General features: G+C 47.2%; 1 protein-coding gene and 1 long non-coding RNA gene across 2 annotated transcripts; one reads left to right on the plus strand and one right to left on the minus strand.

The window, feature by feature from the left end:
* Nucleotides 1-1,423: 1,423 nt before the first annotated feature.
* On the plus strand, nucleotides 1,424-3,333 carry LOC144146959 (uncharacterized). Its single transcript, XR_013317782.1, has 3 exons — nucleotides 1,424-1,579; nucleotides 1,931-2,144; nucleotides 3,268-3,333. It is a non-coding gene; the product is annotated as an uncharacterized LOC144146959 (long non-coding RNA).
* Nucleotides 3,334-18,103: 14,770 nt separating this feature from the next.
* Nucleotides 18,104-19,994, minus strand: LOC144146960 (uncharacterized). Its single transcript, XM_077678942.1, has 3 exons — nucleotides 19,843-19,994; nucleotides 18,926-19,181; nucleotides 18,104-18,164 (listed from the first exon to the last, which is right to left on the minus strand). Coding segments are annotated over exons 1-3 (261 nt in total). The 5' UTR covers nucleotides 19,846-19,994; the 3' UTR covers nucleotides 18,104-18,162.
* Between the last annotated feature and the right edge of the window lie 7,739 nt (nucleotides 19,995-27,733).

The following is a 27,733-nucleotide window of genomic DNA, read 5'->3' on the forward strand; positions in this document are numbered from 1 at the left end:
CTGAATCGAGTCACAGACAGACAGACTGACAGACAGACATACAGACATACAGACATACAGACAGACCAAAATTTCTGGGTTTAAGGAGCCCAAGAAAGACTATCGTCTTTAAAAGGCTCAAGATGGGTTGAGATTCATTAAGTTGGGATTAAGGACAATAAGCGCAAACTTAAGGTGCATTAAGGTGTATTAGTGTGAATGAAGCTATACGATGGATTAAGTACGATGCATGGCGTGGTGCCTGTGTAGACGGGAGGACGTTTTTATTTTAGTTACCCGTTCGCCTTCAAAGGCCTAAGCAGACTTCAGTTCCCCGATAAAATTTTGTGGACAGAAATATGAATATAGGCGTTTTCATTTATCGCCCCCCAAAAAGAGTTAGCTACCTCGGCCGAGATCGCACGGGCGTCTTGGTTCAAAAAGATTTGTAGGTCACGTGAGCATCATTCAAATTAAAATTGGTGCCCAGAAATTCCAGTGTGAATAACAAAATCGGTAAACTATTTTGGAATTTGGTGCGAAACTTTTCATTCTGGCAACCAAAATGCGTGGCCCTGTGAAGTAGATTTGATTTCGGTTGCAGACTATTCGACGCCGATTCATTACAGTAGTTGCTATGCGCTTAGGCTTCAATTTAGGTTTTCTTGCTATTTTTTAATGAAACCTAAGTACATAGGAACTGGACCGTCACAATGCGCGTGCTCATTGTGCGCCTGCACGGGAAGTATGACGCAGCATGTAATTGACTACTTAAGCAAATGGCGATTCGAGCATTGCAGTTGAGTACAAGGTCACTGGTTTGATTCGAAGCCGCGACAGCTGTTTGTCTATTGGAGGCATTAAACACAAGCTCCCATCTTGGCAAAATTTCGCTGTACGTGGCAAGAATTATAGATGCCCCTATGGTCTGACTGTATTCGTATACGTGCCCCTCTTGCGGCGTAGCTCATAAGGCAATATCTAGCTTTCCGGCATCAATACTTTCTCCCCCTTCTTCATCCTCCTTATTTCTAAAAGGCGGGCCATGTCGTGTGTGAAGAGGGTTGGGCGGCTTCTATTTTGAGCTGTATGCTTACGCCGAAGGCCTCCCATCTGGCCCATTTCCTATCACCAACCGAAAACAGCAATTATCAGAGTTCGCGTGACAACTGCAAAAGCGGCATATTGCATTTCAGCGCCCTTCGCGCACCTTTCAACTATCCGCGATAAACGGGGGGCAGAAGTCTTATTGATGGTGGCCTACTTGGCACAAGCCGGTTTTTTTTTAAGAAGCGACGAAAGGCTTTTGTAGACATGCGAGAGTCGGGGAAAAATTAGTTCGTGATAACTATTCAAACGCCTTGCAAGTTTGTGTACTGTATACCGCACTAAAGGAGAGGGAATGGTCAAGGTTAAGGAGGTCGCCAGCATCCGGCCTTAATTCGCGGCTCTTTTCGGTTTACACCACTCTTTCACAGATGAGATATGGCACGTCCCGAACTTTGGCGGTGTCCTTCGCGATTTTCTCTATAAAAGCACCGCTTCGTTTGGGTGAACTCATCTGCTAGATCGACTTCGGCCCATCCAAGCTCTCATCATGGTAAGCGCTCCCAACGGGGCCGTTGGCGCCGCGGCTTCTTCTTGCCCTAATTCTGCACATAATAATCTGTTCATGCACATTTTTTTTGCCGCTGGTATTGAGGTGAGATTAACGATTGATGGTACCAAACGACGTTTTAAAGATGAAATCAGGGTATTCTGTTAAAAAGAAGCCCTTATCTAATAACGCTGAGTAGAAGTTTTTATAATAATTATGGCAATTAGAAATCATTTATGGCAATTTATGCCGGAGAAGGCAGGCTATGCATTGAATAACAGAAGAAATGAAATATTTGCTAAATTCCGTGAATCTCCCCTCCCTTTTCGGCTCCCCACGTGATCGACCGTGCAGTTCCGCGCCTGCCTGATCCTGGCCCTGGCCAGCTGCGCCTTCGCCGTCTACCTTCCGGCGTACACCGAGTACCACGCCCCGCTGGTTTCCACCCTGCACCACGCCCCCGCCATCGCCGCCATCGACCACGCCCCGATCGCTTACGGACTCTCCGGCCTCTACGGTCTCGGCTATGGACACGCACTCGACTACCATGCTTTGCTCCGCAAAAAATGTAAGCGAAGCCAATCAGGACAGGCCCTGAACTCCTCGCATCCGTTTGCTGAACTTGTCTCGTACGCCCTTTGCAGGCTGGAAGGGTAATGGAGCGATATAGATAATAAGGAATTATTTGTATTAGACACCCTATAGCAGCTACTAATTTGATGATTTCTGCAAATTATACAAAGGCACCCAAATTTAAAGTCTTGAAACAACCGAGGCTAATCACGGGTGCTAAAAGCAGAAAGTTGTCCTTATCTGACGAAGTGCTTTGATTTTAACGACGTGCGTGACCGGAAGGTGTATAAAGTAGTGCGTTCTTGTGCACATATGAGTTGCGCGGTTCATTCTGTCTCGTCCCCGAAAAGGGCCGAATACCTTGCAGGCTGGCAGATCGTGCGTGAGATAACGCTTCCGAGTTACGATCAGTGTCACGTGTTGCGAAAGCCATTCAGGAAATCCTCCAATTAGGTAAGGGCGGTCCGATAAGGAAAGCTGGTAATCTGATACCGTGTTTGTGTGGTGCAGCGTTTAGGAACTTTTTCCACTCGCTGAAGTGGCCGTCCCCACTCGTCCTAACATGCCACTGCGCTGTTGAGCAACATTCTGTGGCGGGGCGACCTTCAATTCAGAGCTTCGCGTCTTTTGCCTCAGCCGCCAATATGCATGGAAGATTCAAGATGGGGAAGCTTGCACAGCTTCGCCGTAATAGCACCCGTCTATACCATGATGAAGTAATCAAACAGTAAATCTTCTACGCCGTTAAAAGCATACCCATCAAAACTTGTATAGGAAGAAATAGTGACGCGTGAATGTTTCAGTGGAATCGCCCACTTGACATTGGGGATGGTGTTCCTCGTCATAAAACGCTGATCTAACGCTATGCCCCTCTATTCGTAGCTGTATCTGCGTCTTTGCATTCGCGAGACGTAAGCAAAGCGTTGATAAAGGGAGAAGCAAAAGGCATTCACTCAGTTTGCAGCTTAGGCCAACCGTACAAGTAGCGGAGGCATTTGGCCTTTCTTCGATGCATGTCGTTATCCTTCGTGCAGGTTAAACAGAAAAGTGTATGCGAGAGGCGTGCTGATGGTAGCGTAAGAATTATTTGTTTTAATTTTCGTGTATTTTTCTTTCAGGAGCCGGACATCCGCCATGTCTTCGAGCACATAAAATGACAATAAACATTTTACGTGTCACTGAAAGTGTTGCCTTTTTCCCTCATTTAGTTACACTCACGGGTAACTCTAGGCACCCTTAGAGAAAACGGGAGACTCTCTGAACGAGTGCTTCGCATACAGGGGCTACTCTGTGCCCGTCTGAGATTTGCAACGAGAGCGCTTGAACGCCCTCTAACTCCTAGCTCCTCCCCTTAGGTAAGCGAGCTCCTTCCCCCCATTGCAGCGGAAACTAAGCTTCCACACCCGCCATGGATGCTTCGTCCTTGTAAAGCAAATTGCGCGATTCCGGTAAAGCCACGTTGCCTCCGCTTGCTCTAATTTTTTTTGCGTCAGGGAACTGCCCAGGCTACATTCATATTTACAAAGATGGGTTGTAACGGCACAGATCTTCCCCCGCCGGAATGCACATTCCTACAACATGCACTAGAGTCTTCGCCGCGTGGAACACAAGACCCCCTGGATGGCAACAGAACTGCCTGCTCTCCGCACTGCATCGCAGCCCATCCTCACGCAGCCAGTGGAGGCTTGAACCATTTTTCCCGGACTCTAGTGCTGCCTTTCAGATCTGGATGTTGTTTTACTATAGTCAGCTCGCGCATGGCATCAACACCTTGCACAAGAAGGCGTTAAATCTGTGCCGCACAATTGTCGTTGCTTCCGGCCCAATGCAGAATGATAGGCAACGTCGAGGCCGGCCGAGCAGCCCTCTCGGTCCCCAACAACTCACTCGTCGCACCAGTGCCTCTTACAAGACGACACGCCGCGACTCCCCCGACTGAGGCTTGCTGCAGTCGATTTGAACGATCCCAGACGGCGCTTACCAACCTGTGTACGCCGTTGACCTTGACTGCACGTGCGGATGCCGGGCGGCCTTTGCAAGAGAGACGAAGGTGTTCTACATCGCACACATTTCAAACTAGCTGATCCATACCCCTCACCGTTTAAAATAGGAAAGGCCTCCTCCCCTCTGTGGCCCAAGTGCTCAGGTCGCAACGAAACTGAGCATGTCTCATGTGTGTGCCCCGTCATACGATTCCGAAACCGGCAAGGACGGCTTTCTTGCGTATGCACTCTAACATCGCACAAAACGCTTTCTTGGCTCGTGAACATTCTCTGATATGGCAGTCGCCTTGTGAAGCTCGTGTAGATTCCAAGAGAAAGATTGATTCTAATCAACGTTCTTTCTCGCAGTATTTTCATATAGGCACCAAGGCATAGGGTTCTTTTTAATCAACTCTTGAGAGCGATTTTTTTTAACTTTTATTTTATGGCGCGACCATTTCGTCATCACCACCCCTCAAATGGTGTTAGAAAAAGTGAGGCAGCCGTTCCTATCCTGTGTCATTGCTATCCCTTTCTGGTCCCGGAAGCTTTGCGTGTTAACATAAAGGTTTTCTGACCTCCGTTGTTTCACTTGTTTTTGGCAATTTCTAGCCAAGGTCAACGCGTCTCATCTGTGCAGCGGTCTCCATGAACACCAGCTGCATTGCGGTGAGCTGGGCCCTAGTCCCTTGAGCGAACGTTTGCGTTTTTGCCCGCGAGACTTTAGAGTTAGGCTTATCGTCACTGGAACGCCATTGCTTCCCGATCACAATAGCTAGCGGGTAGTGATGACTCACCACTCCTGGGACAATTTCATTAAGTTAAACAGTTCTCTATGACCGGGTTGCAAGTTTCTTCGCAGCATCTAGTATCTACTGACAACCTTGATTTGCAAGCTATGCAGTACGACGGCGCCGTGGCCCATAGCCTTTATGGTTTCGGCAATCACGCTGGGATTGACTCGGAGCATTTACCCGGTTCTGGGAATCATCATCAGAAAGGAGGTGCCAACCCTCTTTTGGCCAATAGGCCTCCTGCGCTGCCCAGGGGGCGCTGCGCAAGCGGCTTCCGGGCAGTACTTCCGGGTAGTACAAAGCTGCGCGGGTCCCATAGGATCCCGTGTTGACAGAAGCAAAATGAGCTCGACGCTCCCTATTATTTTGCGACGAGGTCACCAACTCATCCCCGACGCGTCCGATCTATTTCAGCGATCAACTTGGCCTTAGGGGAAAATTAGACAGTCAAAATTCTGACAATGTGGTCATTGCGGGCGATTTTAATGTGAGGAACTCGTTGTGGGGTGGTGATGTGGTGAACACAGGGGGGCAGCAGTTGGCGCAGTCCATTAGCTCGCGGCAGCTGCGGATACTGAATGACCCGAATTCTCTGTCTACGTTTGTCACCCACTACACAGAAACATGGATTGCGGTCACGTTGACTGCTGGACCAGTCTGGTTTTCTGGAGTTTTCTGGACATTTCGGGACACCCCGACCCTGTGGGATCACCGTTTCATCGTCTTTGGTATAGAAGACGTTCTAATTGAGCGAAAGAAGCGGTTAACCAAAGCTTCCGAGTCTCTTCTAGTCGAGGAATTGCTACAGGAACCCTGGTTCCACACTGTATCTTCTACTGGTATGGCATCTCCGGAGAGTCTGGATGGCATCGCCAATGTGTTTTATGCGAACGTCGACTGCCTGAGGAAGCGATTGGAGCGGCTGCCAGAACGTCACAGGGGAAATGCTTGGTGGACCGATGAATTGGCTCGGGAACGCTCGTCTGTGAGAGCAATGCGTCGGAGGTACCGGATGTGTCGTGATCCCCTCCTCCATGCTGATCTCAGATTTTGGTATTACAAGTTACTCGCTGAGTACAAAAGGCACATCGAGGGAGCAAAAGATGAAGCCGTCAGGAGAAGGTGCACTGCAGCCTCCCGTGGGGATTTATTTGGAATTCCCTTCAAAATTGCTTTTAAAAAGTTTTCGTCTCCTTCCGTTCTGCCCCCGCTTCACTCATCTGACATCTCATCCACTTCCTCCACTTTACAATCAGCAGCGTTACTGCTAAGAACTCTTCTGCTAACTGATGATTCTGAAGGCGATACCCTTGCCCAACGGCCTATGAGGACGCTGATACGCCGGACAGAATACGCGCAAGCAACTACGGATTATGAATTCACTATGAATGAACTCCGACTGGCTGCTAGGAATTTAAATTTAAATTCCGCGCCGGGACCTGATGGTATTACGGCCAGTATGTTGGCCCTTCTTGTTGGGCATGCTTTCCCGTTTTCGCTGTCCGTGTTTAATGCGTGCTTATCCCTTCGCCATTTCCCGTCGGTCTGGAAAGAAGCAAGGGTTATTTTTCTACTGAAACCGAACCGCCCGCCGCATGACCCCTCTTCATACCGCACCATTTGCATTTCATCTCTACTCGGTAAGCTACTGGAACGCATGCTGAATGGTCGACTTTACTTCTTCCTGCACACGTCCAGCCTACTGCACGAACATCAATATGGATTCCCTCAGAGACAGAGTGCAACATCGGCGCTGCACAACCTGCGCTCGCATCTCCATGCTTGCCGCCAAGAGTGATCGATGGCTCTGCTCATTTCATTGGACTTTAAAGGAGCGTTTGACTCAATTTGGCACCCTTTCTTGCTTTACTTCCTGCGAGCCCACCGCTGCCTTTTAACATTTGCCGCTTGCTTGAATCCTTCTTACTTGGAAGGTCGGTGCACTACAGAAGTCATGCGGGGACTGTGCGTGTCCAGACAACGATGGGCAGCCCCCAGGGCTCATCTTTGAGCTCGCTATTGTGGAACATCACGATTCATGACCTACTGTGCCTTCCTGTACCACCTAATGTGCATATTCAGGCCTACGCTGACGATACAGTAGTCGCAATCAAGGGAGGTACACGGCGGGCGCATGAGAACCTCGCCGACTCTAGAGAGAATATTAAAATGGACGCGTGCTGCGAAGTTAAAATTGAACCCCACCAAGAGTACATGCCTGCTGGTATTGAGAGGACAGAGAGGTGCACAGCGGAAGCCGACCATTAAGCTGGGCGGTGCGACTTTGCGGCAAGTCACTGAGGTGAAGCTCTTGGGTGTGGTGTTCGATAGTCACTTGACCTTTGTCGCCCACACGAATTATTTGCGGAACCGCATTGAGAAGATGTCTGCCGCCCTCATCGGTTTTGCGCGTCTTCATTCCTTTCTCGACCGCAGTCACCTTCGCCTTCTTTACCACAGAGCAATTCTGCCGACTGTAACTTACACTGCAGCGGCATGGTTGGGCGATCATCAGCACCATTTGTTAAAAGCTAAAATTCACTCCTTGATGCGTTCGTCACCGTTTGGGGTCACCAGAGCTTACACCACAACTAGAACCGCGGCGCTGGAAGTATTGGCAAACTCCCTTCCGCTGTCGATCGTCTTGGACATCGAGACAGGTCTTTTCGACTTGTTTCACCTGCGGCAGTCCACTGAGCTGCATGGAACACGCATTTTCCCGGGCGAGGTGGAACATCCTCTTCTCTGGACCAGCTGTCATCCCGCTCTGCGTTTGGCGATTCCACACCGCAGTATAGACTGCCGTACAGCTGCGAGGATAAAGTTGAGCCCTGGTTTACATGCGTACACAGACGGTTCTTTTACCACGACATCTGCCGGTGCAGCGTTCGTTGTGCTCAGCTCGTCTGATGAGGTTTTGGTGACGCAAAGGTTTCGACTTTTGCCACCGATCAGCTCTTATGGCGGAGAAGCTATTGCCTTACACTGTTTGTTCCTCTACCTTAACACCAACAAGCCCTCCTGTCCAGCTTTCATTTATTCTGACTGTCTGTCTTTGCTTTTGGCTTGAGGAGATCCTTTCAACCCCTCAGAAACTGTTCATGAAATTCAAGTAAACTATCAATCACTGGCTTCTTCCGTTCCAGTCTCCCTCTTGCACGTTCCCAGCCACTCCGGTGTGTGGGGCAACGAGCTCGCCGATCTCGTCGCAACAAGTGCGGCAACTAGGGGTGCAGAAGTAAAGGGGCGTACTTCGAATCGAATTGTAAGAGCACAGCTCTTGAAGGTAGGTCGGCTGGAGTGGCAATGTAGGTGGAGCTCCGACAACACAGACACTGAGTTGTTTCGATGGGTACCCAGTGTTCTGGCCATACCGCCATTCTTTCCTCCGCCCCGAAGACTCGCCCAACCTTAAACCGGATATGGACGGTTTCCCCATTATTTCCACCGGGTTGATCTGCTGCATAACAACACGTGCTTCTGCGGGCTCAGTGCTCCTTCCGTCAGCCGCTATCTCTTGGATTGTGCAAAAAGAGGGGACGTACAAATGACTTTTAGAGGACATATACAACAGATACAGAGGAAGGCTGGTCCTCCACAAAAAAACATCCCCCTCGCGAGGGGCACGATCAAATGCAGAGTATTTCCGCGGGGGGCGCGCCTGCAAGTTGTATGGATTACGTATTGGTTGTTGTTGTAATTGTTGTCTTCCAGAGTAGACATTGTCGATGAAGTCGGTGGTGAAACGTGAAACGTGCCGTGAACCCCCTGCCGCGGCTATGACGCAACGTGGAGCGGCTATGACGCAACGTGGCGCGGCTATGACGCAACACAATCCAACACAATCCACTTTAATCCAATCGAATCCAAATCCAATCCAATCCAATCCAATCCAAGCCAAGCCAAGGCAAGGCAAGGCAAGCCAAGGCAAGCCAAGCCAAGCCAAGCCAATCGAATCCAATCCAATGCCCCTTCCGAGAGAGTATTATAGCGCAGAAATCGCGCCACCACACGAACGCGTGATGTTGACGTCATGATCACGCCAGAGATGTTAGCGACCGGAGCGCGCGCGAACGACATATGTGGTTTAAGCGCGAACCGACCGCGGCGAGAGAGCGCGATGCGAGCGCCCCCACCTGGTGTTGCGCGCGAACCGACTGTTGCTCAGCGCGAACCCAACGCGACGAGAGAGGGTGTTGCGCACGTCCCCACCTGTTGTGCGCCCGAACCGAACGCGGCGAGAGAGGGCGTTACGAGCGGAGAGAAGGCGAGGAGGACGCGGGGGAGAGGGCGCACCTGTGGCCGACGGTTGAATGAGTCAAGGATATAAGGCGTGTTCGTAACTTTCCATTCTGTGTCGGTTTTGTGGCGCAGTGGGTAGAGTACCATGTACCTTGCGTTCCGCCCGCAGAGTCGTGGGTTCGAAACCTGGCGCCGGTAAGTATCATTTTTTTTATATAGTGTAGGGGGAGCGATGCGGACTACGGACGTCAACGCGGGTGACATCGTGAGTTACTGAAATGCTCTGCATTTAAAGCCGTTCCCTTTGTGTCCAGATTAATAGCGCTTTCCATTGGGCGAACAGGAGCACTTCTAACTGCACCCAAAGTGCTCTCGCGAGTTCTGGCGTCTTCCAGTGGTCGGGCAGGAGCAGGGGCGTTGTGTTTCATTGGTCGATGAGGAGCACTTTTTTGGCGCCGAGAGCAGTTCTCGGTGCTCCGTCGCCAGCGGCGGAGTAACAAGGAACGCCGAGGAAGTCACATGACCTCTTTTGCGTCACTTCTGGTTTTATCCCCGGGTGGCGGAGGAAAAATGGCGGAATCCAGCAGCCGCGGTAGTCGCTCAGTGCGTACGGCAGCAGCTAAGCGCGGCCGTCTGGACAAGGAATTGCTGCTACTTCTAGGTGATGAACGCACCACAGATTCAAGCGCAAGCTTATCATCGGACAGCAGCAGCAGGGACGACGACGACAATTTGACATTGCATGAGTTTATGTTCGAGCCACTGTTCACCCCGCCGGAGCAGCGACCGAAGGTAGAGTCGTATCTGGAAAAGACGGCGGACGCGGTTATCGTTCGCAGCTAATTTTTGGGAGACACGATGGTGACCCCTTTATCATGAACATGAACATCCGCTCGTTTTCTTCATTCGTCGCCATGCGGAAGGCAGACACAAAACCACCGGCACGTATCTGGCAAAACTGGCGAGGAATAACTGCGTGCGTGCATCGCGAGCGCGCGAAATGCTCCGGGAAGCGAGCGCGAGAAACGTTTGGTCACATGACTCTTGACATCTCGCCCTCCCCCTCTTTTCACTGCTCCCGGAGCAGCGAGAACGTTTCATTCGCGGAACGAAAGCACACGTCCCCGTTACTCCCGTGTGCTGCTCTGGCTGCTCGTTCCACTTGCTCCTGTTCGCCCAATGGAATTCGCCATAAGACGCCTCGTTCGCCTCCCACTGGAACCTCCTTATTTGCGTCAGGCACTGGATAAAGCTGAAGCGGTGAAAATTTTAATAGGACTGGTAAAGTTTGTCGGTAACAGCATGCCGGACTTTTCGCAACAGTGAATCTGGCATCTAGTAGCCGATACCTGTTTGCTCTGCACATGACATCTGCCTTCCCCTACGACCTTTTGGGCGAAGCCTGAAGGCAAAGACTGTGAAGAAAACGGAACTCAAGTTCTACAGCTTCTGGGACTTTCGTGGAGTCAACTGTGTCTGTAAAGTCATCCGCTGCTTAATTCTTCCGGACGCTGCTCCTTTGTGCTGTGCTCCTACTGCTGTGTGTTCAAACAGTGCGTGCCGTTCGCGATTTGACGGTGGCGTTCCCGTGCATTCGGATGGGCACGGCAGGATTGGTGACCCGCTCGTGTCCTAGTGGCATGTTTTAAGATGTTTTAGTGTGGTGTACGCTCAGGTTTCGTACGCGTGTGGACGGGCCAGTGGACATGCGTGGCCGTGCGAGTACAAACTGGCCGAACTGCTATGAACTGGCTGAAAGTGTACCACTGTGTGGGTGTATTTAATTTTGCATTCTACAAATTGGATTTTACTACAAAAAGTATGTTTGGGTTATAACCCCTGTTCATTTATTTTTGATTGGCTGCAAACCTGCCATAGCGTTGCTGGAGCGGGTGTTGTTCCCCAGGTCATTCTTTTTATTTTTGGGAGGGGGGAACATTGAAAAAGAATAGGAAGAATTGGGCCCGGTAGCTTTGCGTGTTAACGTAAAGACAATGAAAAGGCTATTTTCATTCTGAATAGAATGAATGCTTACAGGGCGTGGAAATTCACTGAATCCACCATCGTCGACGTTAGTATCAGAGCGTAAAATCTAAACGGGTGAGAATTGCTAACTAGAGTATTATTAAAAGTTTTCGCTCATGAATTGGATTTTGTTACCAGCTGCGTTTCATGCAGCGTAGACGGGAGCCGATAAATTTCCGTGCACTTAAACACCTCATGGCTGGTCGTAGCTTTAAGTGCATTTGGTTGGAAAGGGGAGACCATATAGTTTGAACTTGGCTACTGGAGACGGTATATAACTTGCCCATGGGCATACGGCAAGTTGATAGACATACACTAGCGCACCTTAGCTTCTCACGCACGCCAGCTCATCCAATCTGGGCTACCGTGAAACGAGCTTGGGTTCCCCATTATGAAACTGCAATCATTTAGGTGCGCCTGGGAGCTGCTATCACAGGATCAGCAGCCAGATTAAGCGAAAGGTAACCAAAGACACAGTTTTTAATACAGCCACTTTATTGGATCCCCTCATGACCCCGTAGATTCTTCAGTTACCAGTTCTGAAAGGGACGACAAAGCAAATAATGGTTAGACACTTAAAAATACGCTTTACCATTACGTTTGTCAAATGGGGGAGCTCTGTTCATCGCTTTATATTACTGCACGGGGATTATATGGGGAACATGATGAGTGAGCCTGTTTACGAGCTTTTTCTAACCAAAATATTTCCGCAAGGTTCTACGCATTCTGCCGTCTTCACAGAGTCATTATGGAATTCGAAGCCTTCCGGAAAAGAAATGAGAGAAATAAGGAGGATGCGAAGACGTGCAGAAAATCGTAGGCGCAATAATAATTCTTGCGCAATAAAAACTATTTTTAAAGTTGTCTCAGTACGGCATAGCCTAGCTGGCCCGCCGTTAGCGGCGTTGCTCAACAAAGAGCATGACAAAGAGAGGAAAACAAGCACGAGGAGAACAGATGGATAGACAGATAGATAATAAAAGGTGAACGCAACAGACAGCAGTGAAGAATGCACTAGGCCCAGATATTAGCCCGCTGCTACGCAGACAAATCAGACTTCAAAGAAAAACTCAAAACTGTTAGACGGGCAACATGCCGGCAAGTCAGAGCCCCATCGGGAGGGTACGGTGGTTAACACAAATCAGTGAGGAAACTTGAAGCGTGTGTGTAATTTTTCTCGTGGACAGCCAAAGACCTTCTTGTCATTTATTACCCTTGTCGAAAGTTCATTTATTTTTAAAAATAATGGCGGACTGAAACTAGCCTCAGGCCTAACGCTTGTACGGCTCTCTGGCTTGTATATTTCTCTGATACAGAAAACAATTGTTCTTGTCCGTCGTTACTGAAGGCTGCTTATAAGATATGGGGTGCTACAAAGGTTTCGAACGACGACGAGTAACTAAGTGAAGGCGGAGGACCGAACATAATCATTCGTGGAAGAACGGATAACGAGACTTAGGTTGATCGAGAAATTAGGTTTAGTGTTCCTGGGCCACAGCGGCCTAATCGCCAGGATGGCTACGATGCAGCTAAACCCATCAAATTCTAATTGAGTGCGCTTCCGCAGAAGAAAGAGTGTGTAAACTGCTTGAAGTTACAGTTAGGGGGGCTAAAGAGGGGAACTCATAGCTTTTTGCAAATGCTCACAATTCTTGCCGAGCAGGGAGGTGTAGGTGAGACCGCCGAGTCCGTATCCGTAGCTGAGGCCGTAGGCTCCAAGTCCGTAGCCGTAATGGGGATATCTGTAGCTTCCATAGCTGTAGCCGAATGTTGGGGTGTGGTGGCTCACTGTAGACCCGGGAGCGGCGTGGTAGGCGGAGTAGATGGGAGACACCACGGAGTAGGGGTGCGGGTAGCCCAGATTTCCAGCGAACGCGCAGGCGGCCAAGGCAAGGAGGACGCAGATGCGGATCTTCGGGGAGACGGGAATGCCAAGAAAATAATGTTTTCGCACTATGTTGCGCTTTGTATCTACAAGCTAATAAACATGACCACAGCTGCTGCCATCAATTTTTCGTACGTTATGAATGTTAACGTGTTCTATAACCTTGCGGCATATAATTTTTTGAAAGCAACGTTTGCCCAATATCAAATATAGATAGATATTTACAGAAACAACGGAACTACATCAAGAGGCTCAGGTTGAGGCATCAGGCGTACTTCCCCTTGGGTGTCAGGCCCGCATTCGTGAGAAATGTTGCACAAGTCAAAGCTCTCGTGCAGCATAGCTATTGAATGACAATCACTGCCCACCGCAGAACCGCAAGACGTTTAAAAATCTCAGTGGCCAAAGAAATGCGGCTCCGTATCAGTTTGAATACGGTTGGCCAGGTCACGGCCTTCAACTTTCTCCACGTAAGAGCGTGGCCATGGCCTTTACCCGGAAAAATATGGATCGCTGTCCATTGATACTGGGCGGGCGCATACTTTCGCATGCATGAATTCACAAATATCTAAGACATCACTGGAGGTCGTGCAAAACAACGCGGCACGCTTTATTCTTGCAACTTTACTCGTGCGGTCGTGCGGCAAGTGTAACGTCCACTAAAAATTGCTTCAACTACCCTCTCTAGCTTCCCGTCACAAGCACTTTTGCTTCTGCCAGCTTCAGAAAACTTACTACCATAATTCATATCTATACAATGAGTTAATTACTCCTAGCTCGTATATTTCCTCTCGTATTGATCTCCGACATAACGTACGAACAATATCGTGGTACCCCAAAGCCTCTTTTCCGTCATTTATTTCCCGCACGTTACAAAATTGGAACTGCCTCCCTGGACTGACCGCGCAAACGAAGACAACCATTATTTCCGCGCAGAACAAGCAAACATTGTATAATTAGGGCCCATCCACGCTTGTACTTATCTGGCTACTACTGTTGTTGCTGTTGCTTATATTTATGTACAACTTTTTTGCCCACTCCCCTCTGTAATGCCTGTTGACCTTGAGCGTATATATAAGTAAATAAATAAATACCTTTAAATTCTTGTTCGGGTTCACGTAATGAGATGTGACACACAGCAGATCGAAACGAAGTGCGTTGGCCAGGGGCTCGCATGCTTGGTGAAAGTTGGTTGTATTTCCCACGACCGCTCGGGGCTCACCCTGACCTCACAGTGAGGCAAGACGCCTAATAAATGCAGCTTACATTATTTGTGCAGCCAAATTGCATCCTTGTCTGGCAGGACGCAATAGTATGCATCCATGACACACGATCGATGGAGGTTGGTCAAGAATGGGCGGAGTTCGCTCGGCCCGTCAACTTTATGCTGTTCCTGTAAGTGCCACCATCCAGTAAAACCAGTTAAGTTTGCTCTCGGCTCTTTGTTGTCAACACCAAGGCAGCTCTCTCCTCGCCGCTCCTCCACCACGCTACGACTACATGGCGAAGGCGACGGAGCTCTTTACGGGCACTCCTTCGCCAATGTATCATCTGTAAAGGTTCACTTCCTCATTTTATGCGGTAGTCGCGTCACGTACATAATTGCAGTGTGGAAAAACTATCGGACTACTTCGACCGATTTCGCGGATGTGGAAAATCGCTGATTCAGTGAAGCCTCCTTTCTCGGAACATTGCTGGCGCTAGGCGGGACAAGGACGACGAAGTACACACAACTGGAGCGCACACTACCAACTGATTTATTAATCACAACAAACACAACTTATAAAGGGAAAATTCAGATGACGTGAAAGGTGGAGTTGATCAATCTCGCTGAATTCATCAATCTCGCTGAATTTATTAATCACAACAAACACAACTTATAAAGGGAAAATTCAGATGACGTGAAAGGTGGAGTTGATCAATCTCGCACACGAGTAAGTTTGTCGCATGCTGCTCGGGGGTTGTCTATAGGATACCTTTGTCATGCAAGAAGGCATACATTGGCCAAACTGGACGCTGCGTTAACGAACGACTCAGAGAACACAACAATATGTGCAAGCAAGTCTCAGCCCCAGGGCACTTGGCTACCCACTGCGCCAGACATGGGTGCTCTGCGAAATTCGAAAGCACCACGATCCTCTTTGAATCTTCAGAAACGATCACCCGCGAGATATGGGAAGCTTACACCATCCGAAAAGAAAAAGACTGTATCAGTTCGCCATCAATTGCACTGTCGACAACTGAGATGGCACTACTTGACAGTTTGTAGGCAACCGCATGCGCATAACAAATATTGCATTAAATTCAGCGAGATTGATCAACTCCACCTTTCACGTCATCTGAATTTTCCCTTTATAAGTTGTGTTTGTTGTGATTAATAAATCAGTTGGTAGTGTGCGCTCCAGTTGTGTGTAATTCGTCGTCCTTGTCCCGCCTAGCGCCAGCAATGTTCCGAGTAAGAAACCAACTAGCCCCATTTCAAGCTCTGGTTAAGCCTCCTTTATCAGGGTTAAAGCAATAAATGACCCATTGAGTAGAAAAGCCGCTGTAGTGTATCTGTAGCAACGGAACGGCTCGTAAAATGGCTGACGGTGGAAATAGAATGAAGGTTAAGTAATTGAGTTGAAAGTGAAATTAAGAAAATTGGTAACTCGATGGGAATCGAACCGAAGTGCTCCGGGATGCGAGTAGAGCGCGCTTCCCCTACACGTCTATGGCTTTTTTTCATTGTACGTACGAAATCATGGCTCGTGGCCCTTGGTGACGAAAGGTACCCCGGAGGACCAAAATTGGTCGAAGTAGATCTTAGAAGAATTTTGCGACGGGTTCAGGTCTTTTGTACACGGGAGGCAGCTGCAAGAGAGATTCTGCATGTCACGAATCGCTGCCTTCGAGTTGATGATGACGGTGTTCGCTCGTGTAGATGTTGCTCGGGCAGATGTCTCTCGGGTAGATGTTCGCTTGTGGTAGGATTTGTTTATAGAGCTATGGCCATCCCATCCCTCCACCTGAGTTGTATCTCTGGCCGCTGTTGAGACTGACGTCACTGCCACTACATCGTTTTCGGGGAATGAAACTGCCATGGCGTCGAGGGTCACAACGAGAGCCACATTCTTAGCAGCCGGCAATGTCTACGACGTGATTTCCCGTGGCTCGACGTGGTTACGGAAATGTTTGTCTAGTGCTCGTACTCTGCTGTGTCTTCTATTCTTTTTACGTTTAGAGCTGGGTGCATTTTATTTAGTGCTGGCAGTATGTAAATATGCTTCCGCCATTCATAGGGGAGACCCACCTCGTATGAAAGGAAACTTCTTTCATTTTGAGAGATCGTAGAATGTGCCTACCCGTTTTGCCTTTGGACAGGCGTGTTAATAAAGCTATCGGGTGCGTTTCAATTTTTTTTGCCCGAGTTGTATATATATATCGAAGGGCTCGTATTGTTCGTTGGTCGTAGTTATTGACAATACCTTCTTTATGCACCGTGTAATTAAACCGTAAATTTTGACTTCCTCGTCCTTTCTGAGTTGCAGTACATGGAGACATTGTGTGCTTTTGCTTGTCACGAAGGCCTGCACGAGTAGTATATATAAGGGTGTCTTTTTTTCATACCTTTTCCTTGTTTGCTACTCTGGAAATTGCTTTCAGTGCCAGATGAGTGAAAATAAAATGTTGCTTCTTTACAGATGTTCAGTTGTCATCGCAGGCCCAAAATTCTAATGCTGTGTATAATTGGGATCATATTGTTAGCATAGCCGCAGATGTCTGCATCGGACAGATCTCTTCCGTGTCCCCTACTGGTAGGTCGGTAAACGAGTAACACCGATTTTGGGGACAACAGTGAAGTCCTTGTGACTACTGCCTCTTGTAGGGTGTCCTGGATGCGTTATAGTTGCCGCCACCAACAAAAAATGTTATATTGTCAGCGCAAAGTTTGGTCTTTGATCTTGCTAACTCGGTCCAACAGGTGTTCGAGTGGGACGTTAAAAGCAAAAGAAGAGAACACAGAAGCTTATTTCGGGCGCACCAAGGCTGCAAAGTCATTCGACTGCAAGTGCAGACGAAAACAGAAGTGGTCTTGTTCGTAAAGAAGCCCCTGCTGTAGTTGTATACTCAATTCCAGAGGTAGTCTAGACTGGTCCTTCCACTAGAGTTTGTGTTTCACATTATCGAAGGCCTTGATGGGGTCAAGACGTAGAATAGCTCTTGTGTCTAAGGAAGAGAGTCCCTTTTCAGGTTTGTTGATGTTTCATTTGTAGCGTAATGTCAGAAGGTCGGAAGCTTTGCTCTGCGCCTGGGTGTGTGGGTATAGCTCGTCCCCATTTTTGAGGGTGTTGGTACGGCCGAGGAAGACGCGATCGAGAAGTTCGCCTATGCATGATTTTAGAGAGGTTCATTTTAGGTTTTCCATGCAAAATATTTTTTTTCCAGTTTTGGTATTATTACCATTCAATCATATTTCCAGAGTGAGCGCTGGGGGCTAGAAATAATATATTTATATACATTGGTTTTTTATGGCCTCCACATATATTTTTGCCTTCTAAGGTCATTCCTTTGGAGCGCTGAATTTTTCGTTTGCGCACACTTGATCGAAAGGGTTGCTCGACTGTGTGATGCCTTTCTATGAGCGACCAATTACCTTACTGTTGCATTTGTCGCTATGCTAACAATAATTTATTTTATTGATAATGAGGGTTAATGCACCGACGGTGCACAGGCCATGAGGCGCGCGGTAGTGGAGGGCTCCGTATTTGTTTTGACCACCTGGGGATCTTTAACGTGAGCCGAAATTTCAAACAAATAAGCATTTTCGCTTTTCGCGTCCATTAGAAAAGCGGCTGCTGCGGCCAGGAACCGAACCCGCGTCCTCGGGCTCAGAAGCACAGCGCCCGAACCCCTGAGCCAGCGCGGCGGGTAATGCTAGCTATAGCCTTGAGCCGAGAGGGGTTGCCTCGATTTATGCTCCCTGCTGCGAGCAGAGATTTTGCAGCTATATTTCTTGCTCAAAAAATGAGAGTAGACAAGAAGATTTGCTTTGCTTTGCTGGTGCTTTATTTCATCACGAAATCTTGTTCATGAAGTGGCAAGCTCTGCAACAAAAAGAAGAAAAATTAGAATACAGTTAAAGGTGCACATCAGCTTGCCGTCACAAAAATAACGTAGGTAACCATTAGATTTTTCTTTTTTTTTGTTTTCCATACATTTCTCCCAAAAATATAGCCCGTAACAAGTTCGCAGGGAGGCTCATATAATGTTGTGTAGAACATTAGAACAAAATCTCAGAACATTAGCATATCCATTGTGGAAACAACGGACGAAATTACATCTTAAAAAGAGAGGTATGATGACAAACATGTCATTAGCAGCAATATCCTAAACTGAATTGGCGATTGAAGAAACTGAACACTAATGTGCATATCTAACGTGGAAAATTTGTAACAGTCGGCCAGAGTATTTTTTGTATGCTGACGAAACAGGAAGGCGGAGCCTGTGTCCCATGCTCAACGTTTTTTGGGCATTGGTTGGTTACGTTTCATGCCCAGTATGATATGTTTTGTAAAGACGATGTTCTCCATAACGTCAGGTATCACCTTGAATACTGACGTTGCTAGAGAGTTTTGTGGAAACAGTTAGTCTTCCTGTGTTTATGACCATAAAGTTATGACTGAAAACCCTCATAATTCTGGAGCCTCGCAAAACCACCATGTATTAATGGTGACGTAGACGCAAATAAAGGTTTTATATCTGATTCTTAACTTTGCGAGAGAACCTCTGCAAACACTCAACAATTCTGGAGCAATTACTTATAGAAGCGGTGCGCTGCGCCAGAACGCTGCGCGTGAACACTCACACTTCTTGAGGATGTGAGGGTAGCCGAAGGCTCCGAGTCCGTAACCGTAGTTGAGGCCGTAGGTACCGAGGCCGTAACCGTAGGCGGGGTATCCGTAGCCGTAGGTGAAACCAGGGGTGTGGTGCACGGTCGACACCGAGGCGGCCACAGGGGCGTGGTAGGCGGCGTAGGGAGCCGCCACACCGTAGGTGTAGGGGTAGCCGAGGTAGCCAGCGAAGGCGCAAGAGGCCAGGGCCAGGAGAACGCAAGCACGGAGCTGCGAAAAGAATGGTGCCAAGGGATTCCTCTGAGTGTCTTGCTGCTTAAACACTTTCGACTCATGCCAATTAATTCATTTGAAAACTGTAATTAAAAAATTATTCCTGCATCCATTAAGCGTATTTAACCGAATGTTTGGGGTGTTTCGCTTGCGTTTAAAGGTCGCCTTTTCACTTTCACAATTATGTCCATTGCGATATTTGTTCTTGAAACTGCTACAGAATTTCCCGGCCTATTCTCTAGGAGAGATCTTCCAGCTTAAACTAGGAAACTTATCAATACTCAAATAAAAATAAAGACTGTGGAAATTAAATTCTAAAGGCGGTTGAAATGCGATTATTCAGAGATTCTACAAGTTGCATATATACTTTCAGTAAAAAAGGCCATTGAAGAATATTTTGAACATCCGCTCCTCATTTGCTCCTCATGCACACTGAACACAACAACGGAGAGCACCTGGGTTAGACGCGCCGCTAAGGTTTACAGACAAAAAGACACAAGCTTGGCTATTACTTGACGTGAATTGTTTCCAGAGGATTATAAAGTTAGCAGAACCTATTATTAGGAAACTTTATCGACGGATGCGGCTCTACTGACACAGCCTCCTTGTTTTGCGACAGCAGTTAAGAACTAAATATTCACAAGAAAGGATTCGTTACCATGATGAGGGTTTGCAGGAGCTGTGGTGCAGAAGCAACTGATGCTGGGGCAGTGGTTTGCAGTTCCTTTTATACCGATCCCGCCCAGAAGCTTACCTTTTGGGAATGGTGGTGCCACGTGGAAAGGAGAGGCCAGAGGAGGTGGCGTGCGCTGTAGCGCCAACAGTGCTAACTCAGGAGTTCAATGCGTCGGGCAGCCCCTCCTCGCCCATAGATGCGCCTCCGATCATGCCTTATGGGCGTTGGTGCATATATTTGCGATCACTGCGCTTGCTGCTGATCAACCTTATGTTTTTATCCCCACGCATAACCAGTTCCGGCATGCGCGTTCTCTGGAAATCGCGGATACTTTCATCGCCCCCGTTCAAGGTCTCGGAGCCCCTGACCATGGAACCGCGCACCTGCGTTGAGCGACCCCGTGCTCGCCACGTGCAGGCAGCGCCGTGGGTGTGCAGTACCGCCGTGCCCGAGATAAAACCAGATTGACCCCGTCCAGTGACTCGCGTGCGTCCCCAGCGAACCAGCAGCAACAGTCGCAGCGGCAAGGTGCTCCTCTCGAGTCTTGCACACGGGTCACGTAGCGAACGCCATCCCCCCTTTATCGCCCTACCTGCTTTTCGCTCACTGTCGACTCTGTAGAGCGCGAGATCTTGCCGCGACGACACCAGGCGAGGGTTGTGTGCCTTTACATAAACAAGCCGCCGGAAAGCAAAAAAATTTAGGCGGCCAAGGTCGTCTCGTCTTTGCGTGCTAGTGAACTGCCGGGAAGTCAGACAGTCGACTACACGCAAAACTAGACGTACGAGGTCGCATCTCATTTCTGTTTTGTATACTCTCTACTCTCGAGACTTTAGACAAGCGGATGCTGCATTGGGTCACACTGGTGTCCCAACCCTGTACTTTTTTTAAATTTGGATGGTATTGTCAGTGAGCTCGTGCAAATAACTTCACTGCATTTTTTTTTGGCACCAACGCTTCCTTTACATTTTAGTTCATGTAAGCAATGGGTATTGCTTAAGTGGCTTGCGACTGTGCAGTTTCAGACAACCACATTTGTGAAGACTGAGGCTATGTTGAAAGGTTTTTTCGTCTTTTTGCTTAAAGAGTTGGGTTGAAAGGTTGGCTAGCATTGAAGCTTCAGCGTAAGTGCTGCTATTATTTAGCCTCCTCTTTTGGTTGTTTTCCATTTGATATTTAAAATAAATGTCAAACATGAAAAACTGTGCATTTGCATGGGAAAAGCTGGCCTCTTTGCATGTTAACGCCTCCACCATTTACTTTGTTTTACTTACCCGTACTACAAAACTATATTTATTTGCTTGATAAGGTATAGGTTCATTTAATGGCGAGCTAGCAAAACTCCATTATAACCTGCAAATATTTTAAGGAAATAATTCCAACGCCTAGAAAATGCAACACCACAAATGTATCTATGATGGCGAGTGCATTGTTATACCAGACGTGTTTGCTTACTATTGCGCAATGCCGGACTCGGGCCGACAGCTTCAACAGACAGATAAGCCCCAGGGGCGGTATTCTCGTAACTGTCCCTTTTGAAAACGTCCCTTTTGCGTCCCTTTCCTCGTGACGTACTTCCGGTTAAGAAGTGGACGTTGGCAGCATAGAGGAAGGTTGGCAGTAGGTTTGCTACGCTTGCGTTACGTCACTTCCGGTTGTTTGCTTTAGCCAGCCAATCAGGGCTCGCCAAAAGGGACACTTTTGAAAGGGACGCAAAAGGGACAAAACTCGAGAATACCGCCCCAGAAAGATAAGCCCATATTCAAGCAAGCAGTACGTCTCTTGTGTTATGACAGTATGTTTAATCGAGCTTTGAGCGAGATAGAAGATTAAACTCTGTCTTTAAATTTAAAAAAAAATATGATGTCAAGATGGCCCTCCTTAATCATGTTTACTTAGAGTAATTTGTTGTGGTTTTTCAAAGAAAAGGGACATGTGTTAAAAAGTTTTCGAGATTGTCAAAATTAACAATATTAAACGGTTACGTGGAATACAAAAGTGTTGCTCATTGAGGTATTGAAACTATATTTTTGAAATTCCTAGACCATTGGAAAATATGTTTGCAACTTGAACGTATTAAATACAATGAACATGCATTTAGAAGAACATCCGCCGTATCTTAAAAGGAAGGCCTTATGTATATTCGGCCGGTACTTGATAGGCTCTTTAGTTTTATTTCTTGAAATCTACCTGAGTTTTGTTCGTAAATAACCACATGTTAGAATTAGGACTAGAATTGGACGTGAATATAATTAATTGATTCTCCCAACATACGCTAGTTCTTTAAAAAAATGCATTATACATGAACTCACTTGTATCCATTCACTGATTGAGGACGTTGGATGAGCAACGCCCTTAATATACGTTTTAGTGAAGAAGATAAGGCTCCGTACTGGTGTTTTGAAGACATATATTAGGTATCCCCTGTACATTTATTTGGTACTAAGTTTCTGTAAAAACGGTCGCGGAGATGTGCACCCGTGATTCATTTACCAATGACAGCAGCGATGAGGCAGCTATAGAGAGTTTTTTTTTTTTTTCGAGCTATTTCTCTCATAAAAGTCTTCATAAGTACAGAACTGCGTCCATTTTGCGCAAGAAAGCGAGAAGGGACCGGTGCTGGGGGCCCCGTATGCACAACTGAAGATGGGTCTACCAGGATGGAGTCCTGTCTACCGGAGGTGTTGCAGAATCGCGGTTCAGAATGCGTTGCCATGGATACCAAGAAATATGCAGAATGAAGCTCTAGATGCCTTATTCGCACGTTTTCAACTGCTCATTGTGAATGTCTTCATTAGAAAATAAAACATAATAAACTGTAGATATGCTAAGAATTGTTTACTTATGTGTAATTTATTCGTGCGCCTCCTCTTCGTTTCACGAACATTGCGTTGCCCCGGTGACCTTCAAGGAAGAAGTGGACCCAGACGGCGTCTTTTGGAGACGATAATCTGCCTGCCTGTCTTTCTTTTCGTCCGTCTGCGTGCCCCTCGATTCAGCCAACCGACCAAAAGGTGTAAATATTTTGAAACAAGAAGTTTATATATTGGCGAAACCTTTCAAACTACTATATCTTGGTAGCCTGCTTTATATTTGTCAACATTGGTCAGCAAAAAAAAGAACGAATTTGGCATACTTGAGGCAACGTATAAATAATTTACACTAGCATTGTTATTTTAATTAAAAACAGACGTACGCTTGATTTTTAAACAAAAGAACGCGTTTAAATAACGTTTTAATAAACAGTTTGTAAGGGGATAGCGCTCGAGCGTCCAGCTCGAGGAGCGGCAACAAATCCAACAATCCAATCGCAACAAAAGGTCCCAGTAGATGGCACGCGAGCAGGGCGAACGCGGGAAAATTGAATTGGGAAATCCATTTCGCTTATCATGGCGGGAACGCAGTGGGAGGGGAAAAGCTTGAGAGGCGGGAAAGGCAGAGAGGAGAGGCAGTTGCGTGGCTGAAGCGGCAGAAGTCTGTCGTCTTTCAAAGACATTAGCAAAAACGCCAAAAGATGCACGGACAAATATTTTAGTTCATTTTTAAGGACAATAGTGTCTCTCCGGATACTTAAACGTGAAAATTTTGGTCTGTGTGTCTGTCAGTGCGTCTGTCTATCCTTGATTCAGTCGCCCGGCTAAAAGCTAAACGAATTTGTGAAGAAGACGCTTATATATGGAAAACATCTCCAACTTACTAAATCCGGTAGCTTACTTCAGGCATGTCAACATGTTCAGCAAAAAGAAAATAGTAAGCATATTCGAAGCAAAACGTCAATTCCTAACCGATATTAGCGCTGTTATTTTAATACAAAAATGACATGGGCGTAATTTTTGCGATAGCGCACACAAAAAGACAGGTTAAAAACAATATTTTAACCAGTACATACAAAAGGAGCTCGCGCTCACGTCTGGAGCTCGCGGCTAGTGCTCTAAGCCAAACAGTAACCAAATGTCCCGACAGGCGGTGCGCAAGCTACGCGAAACCTGGCAAATTGACTTCAGCTCAGCAAACCTCTATCGTGTTAATAACAGGAGAACCGAGACAAGACGGAAACCGCGGGAGAGGTGTGCGGGAAAAGAGGAGCGGCTATTACGTGGAAGCGGCTGCAGAAGAATAAGGTCTTTCGACGACATTTTCTGCGAAGCCATATCTACGTTGACATTTTTTTTTCAAATATTCGCTTGAAGGTGCTGAATTGAATAGGCCTTTGGTATTTCTTTTACAGGGGCCATGAAAATACAAATTATGTTGATTAAAGGGCCATAAAAATTAAATGCAAGTTTGATTCATCCAAAAGATTGCCTCGTTAGAATAAGGTCTTTCGACGACATTTTCTGCGAAGTGGGCTGCTACATATCCATATCTACTTTGACATTTTTTTTCAAATATTCGCTTGAAGGTGCTGAATTGAATAGGCCTTTAGTATTTCTTTTACAGGGGCCATGAAAATACAAATTATGTTGATTAAAGGGCCATAACAATAAAATGCCAGTTTCATTCATCCAAAAGATTGCCTCGTTAGAATAACACTGACACAAATCTTAACACAAACCTCACCCTAGCTACTCTTCCACCCGGAATTGATGACGTATTTCGAGCAGGTCATTGCGATTGGCTGAGGGTGACGAAATCCGACGTAAATTAAACACGGATCATAGGCTTGCAGAACGATATATTTGCGCTTAAATTTAGTGCACGAAACGAGTACTATCAGCCATGATAAAAATTAGCCTGGTACAAGTCAGGTCAAACACAAAGTGAGAGCGGACAGCGGTCCTGAGTGGTATCGTTGCGCCATCTAGGAGGACTGACGGTAAAAAGGCGTTTGGCCGTTAGCTGCAACCCTATTCACCATACTTGCATTCGCTTCAGTGCCTTACGTTGATACGTCATCGCAGAGGCTACGAGAAACAACATTCAGTGAGCGGGAGAATTGAAATGTTGGCTCAAATTGTTCAAGTTCTCAATGAATAAAGCGCCGTTTGCTGCCGGACAAGCGCTGGGAGGGCTATAAAACGCCAATTCTTTCGAATAAAACAAACGTAATTTGTCTTCACGGCCCTTTTTAAGCGCTTTCTAAAAATCTCCGTGAAGTACTGATTGGTATGGCGGCAAACGATAATTGCGTCAGGCCAACTGCGCAATAATCTAGCGGGGAAGTCTAGCGTCCTGCTCACTGCTCGAGGTTACCTTCACAGGACGAGGTCGCAGCTGTGTCAGGGAACCTGGGGCGGTATTCTCATGTTTCTCCCTTTTGAAAAAAATATCGGTTTTGCGTCCTTTTCATTGTTAATTACTTCCAGTTGTAGGTGGGCTTTGGATTGACTTTTGCGTAATTGTTCTTGTAAACACATTTTAAGCGACTAAATATATTTTAAACTATCTTTAAGGTGTTTATTGTTCCGCCAGCGAACCAACAACAAAACGACGAGTAATCGGCTGCTCCTAATCGTCTGTTCCGAGAGTCCGCCGCTCATAGCCCCGCCGTGCTTGCATGGCGTCAAACCCGGGGGTTCGATTTTAGCCGACCAGACCTTGCTCAAATTGGACACTTTGGAAACGGCCACAAAACGGACAAAACACGAGAATACCGCCCCTCGTGAATTTTTGAGAGATGCGGCGATACCTTAGCTTGTTTCCGGCAATTTTTCAATGACGTGGCAGACCCTTACTTTGCCACTGGTGGCGGCCCACCTTAGCCACCGCCAAAAACATGACTGGGATATTGTAGTGGGGCCGGTAGTTCCGTCTGATAGTATCGCTTGAATAGTAACACGCAGTTGACACACTGATAAAACTGTTTTTAGTGCCGGTTCATAGCAGGTCACTTGTTCCCTTTTTACGTAACTATGCCCCGAAATTTGACGGTTGTTCAATATTGCTTGCGTTTTGAACACGAAAGTGTTTTATTCCCGGATACACCAAGATTTCACTGACGTCATATCCGTCCCGGAAATGACGCCATTACAACAAAACAAGCGGCCTGTAAAGGGTGCACCCCTGCAGACAGCGTGTTCTAGCGGGGAAGCAACCTTTAGTACTAAGGAGTAGGTTATACTTTAGGTTGTTCGTTTTCGGGTTTTATGTTTCAACACGAACGTGTTTTATGTGTTTTATGCCGGGATACACCAATATTTCCCTGACGTCATATCCGTCACGGAAATGACGCCAGTACACCTTTGCCGAAGTGACCTGCCAGAAGGACGTCGCTCGCCAAGGACACTCACAAGACAGCCGCCGACCCGCAAATCATGCTCAGCTGCAGATTTCACTGCCCATTTGTCTTTCGTGTTTTACCGATTCCTAAGGCAGAGAAGTCAACGACACTTTTTTCGGTTAGAAAATGTCTTTCGACACTGGAGTGGAGCTGAGTGAGGGGCCAGATTCTGGCTCTTTCGAGTGGGACGAAGCTGTATTTGCCTTCATAGCCCCTTTAGGTCTATCTTCGGGGCTTCTAACTTTTTAATTAATCAGATGGGGGCGCTGGAATAGCCAACGATTTTGTATGTTCATGGTTAACGATTTTGAGTTGTTTCTTAATTTTTATTGTTTAGTTAATCTTGTTAGGGCAGTGGACCTGGCAGGCATTCGAGACTTAGGAACTCTATAATTATTTCTACGTTAATTTTATAACCAATTTATTTTTTTTTGCGTTTGGCTGTGGCAAATTATGGCCACAAAAGTTTCTTAAATATCCCAATTGTCACATTTGACATTCGGAGGGATGGCTCAGAGCTACAGCACCCGCCGCGCATGCAAGTTTCTACGTTAATAGGTTGGCTGAAGATCAGAATACTTTGGACACTGTTACTGCAAAGGCTAGCGCAAAACATTAAAAACGACCCGCGCCAACCTCGGAAACACGCAAAACGTTACCCCCCGCGCAGAAGTGTGACGACAAGTTAGGGCGTTAAATTGTACATTATTGCTTTCACATTTACGGTTCGTAAGAAGCGCTTTGGTGGCCCCGGATTTTTTGCTCAATTACTGTTTATTGTGTCCTCATGAAGGGGGGTTATTCAGAATTGACAAAAAACTTGCTCATAACAGATGCGTCTATATATATTTTTAATGCCTAGCATTTTTTGCCGACTCAGTACCACCGAGCCGGGACCGTGTAACACCCTGAATTTTCACAAATATGCAGATTTGGCAAAAGGAACACCTTTAATCGTTATAACAGCGTAATTGGAGATAATTGGTCGGACAGAATTCTGAAAAAAATCGAGAAATAAGAAAAATAGAAAAAGAAAAGGCGAAGCCTGCACTACGCCGCGCTGGGCTTGAACCATAGCGAAGCTGGAGGATTTTTTTTCTATGTAAGCACCGAAGGACACACCACCACGCATTTCACTATAGGTTTGAAATCGTCTATTTGCATGCTCCACCGCCGCTTTTCACTGTGGTAGTCATCGTCATATCCGTGCCATCGTCGTCTTCCTTAGGCATAACTGGCGGGCCCGGATTGTTTTGTCCGCAGGCTTTCACATTTCTCCCACTTTCGGGCAAAATAAAGTTATCATCATCATCATCCCAAAGTGGAACGCGCTAGCCCGCGCTAGAACGCGCTAGAACCCGCGACGACGTACCGTCTTCGGGAACTGGGCGTCTGTAGCGCGAGCTGTCTTGTGCTTTCCTCTTGAGGCGCGCAGTCGCGGACGCACGTGAACTGTTTTGTTGCCATTTTTTGGCGAGCGCCACTCGCGAGTCTGGACGACGCCGGGCGATCCTCGTGAGGAGCGTGCTCACGTGCCCGGTAGACGGCGGGAACAACACTGAGCCGGTGCTTTCTGACGCCGCTGCACAAATTACGGCCAGCAACAACAGCTCCGCTCTTAATTAAAGAAATAGTGATTGATTGTGGGGTGTA

Source organism: Haemaphysalis longicornis, unplaced genomic scaffold, assembly GCF_048455015.1.
Source record: "Haemaphysalis longicornis isolate Haplotype H1 unplaced genomic scaffold, Haemaphysalis longicornis Haplotype H1 scaffold_7, whole genome shotgun sequence".
NCBI classification, from domain to species: Eukaryota; Metazoa; Arthropoda; class Arachnida; order Ixodida; family Ixodidae; genus Haemaphysalis; species Haemaphysalis longicornis.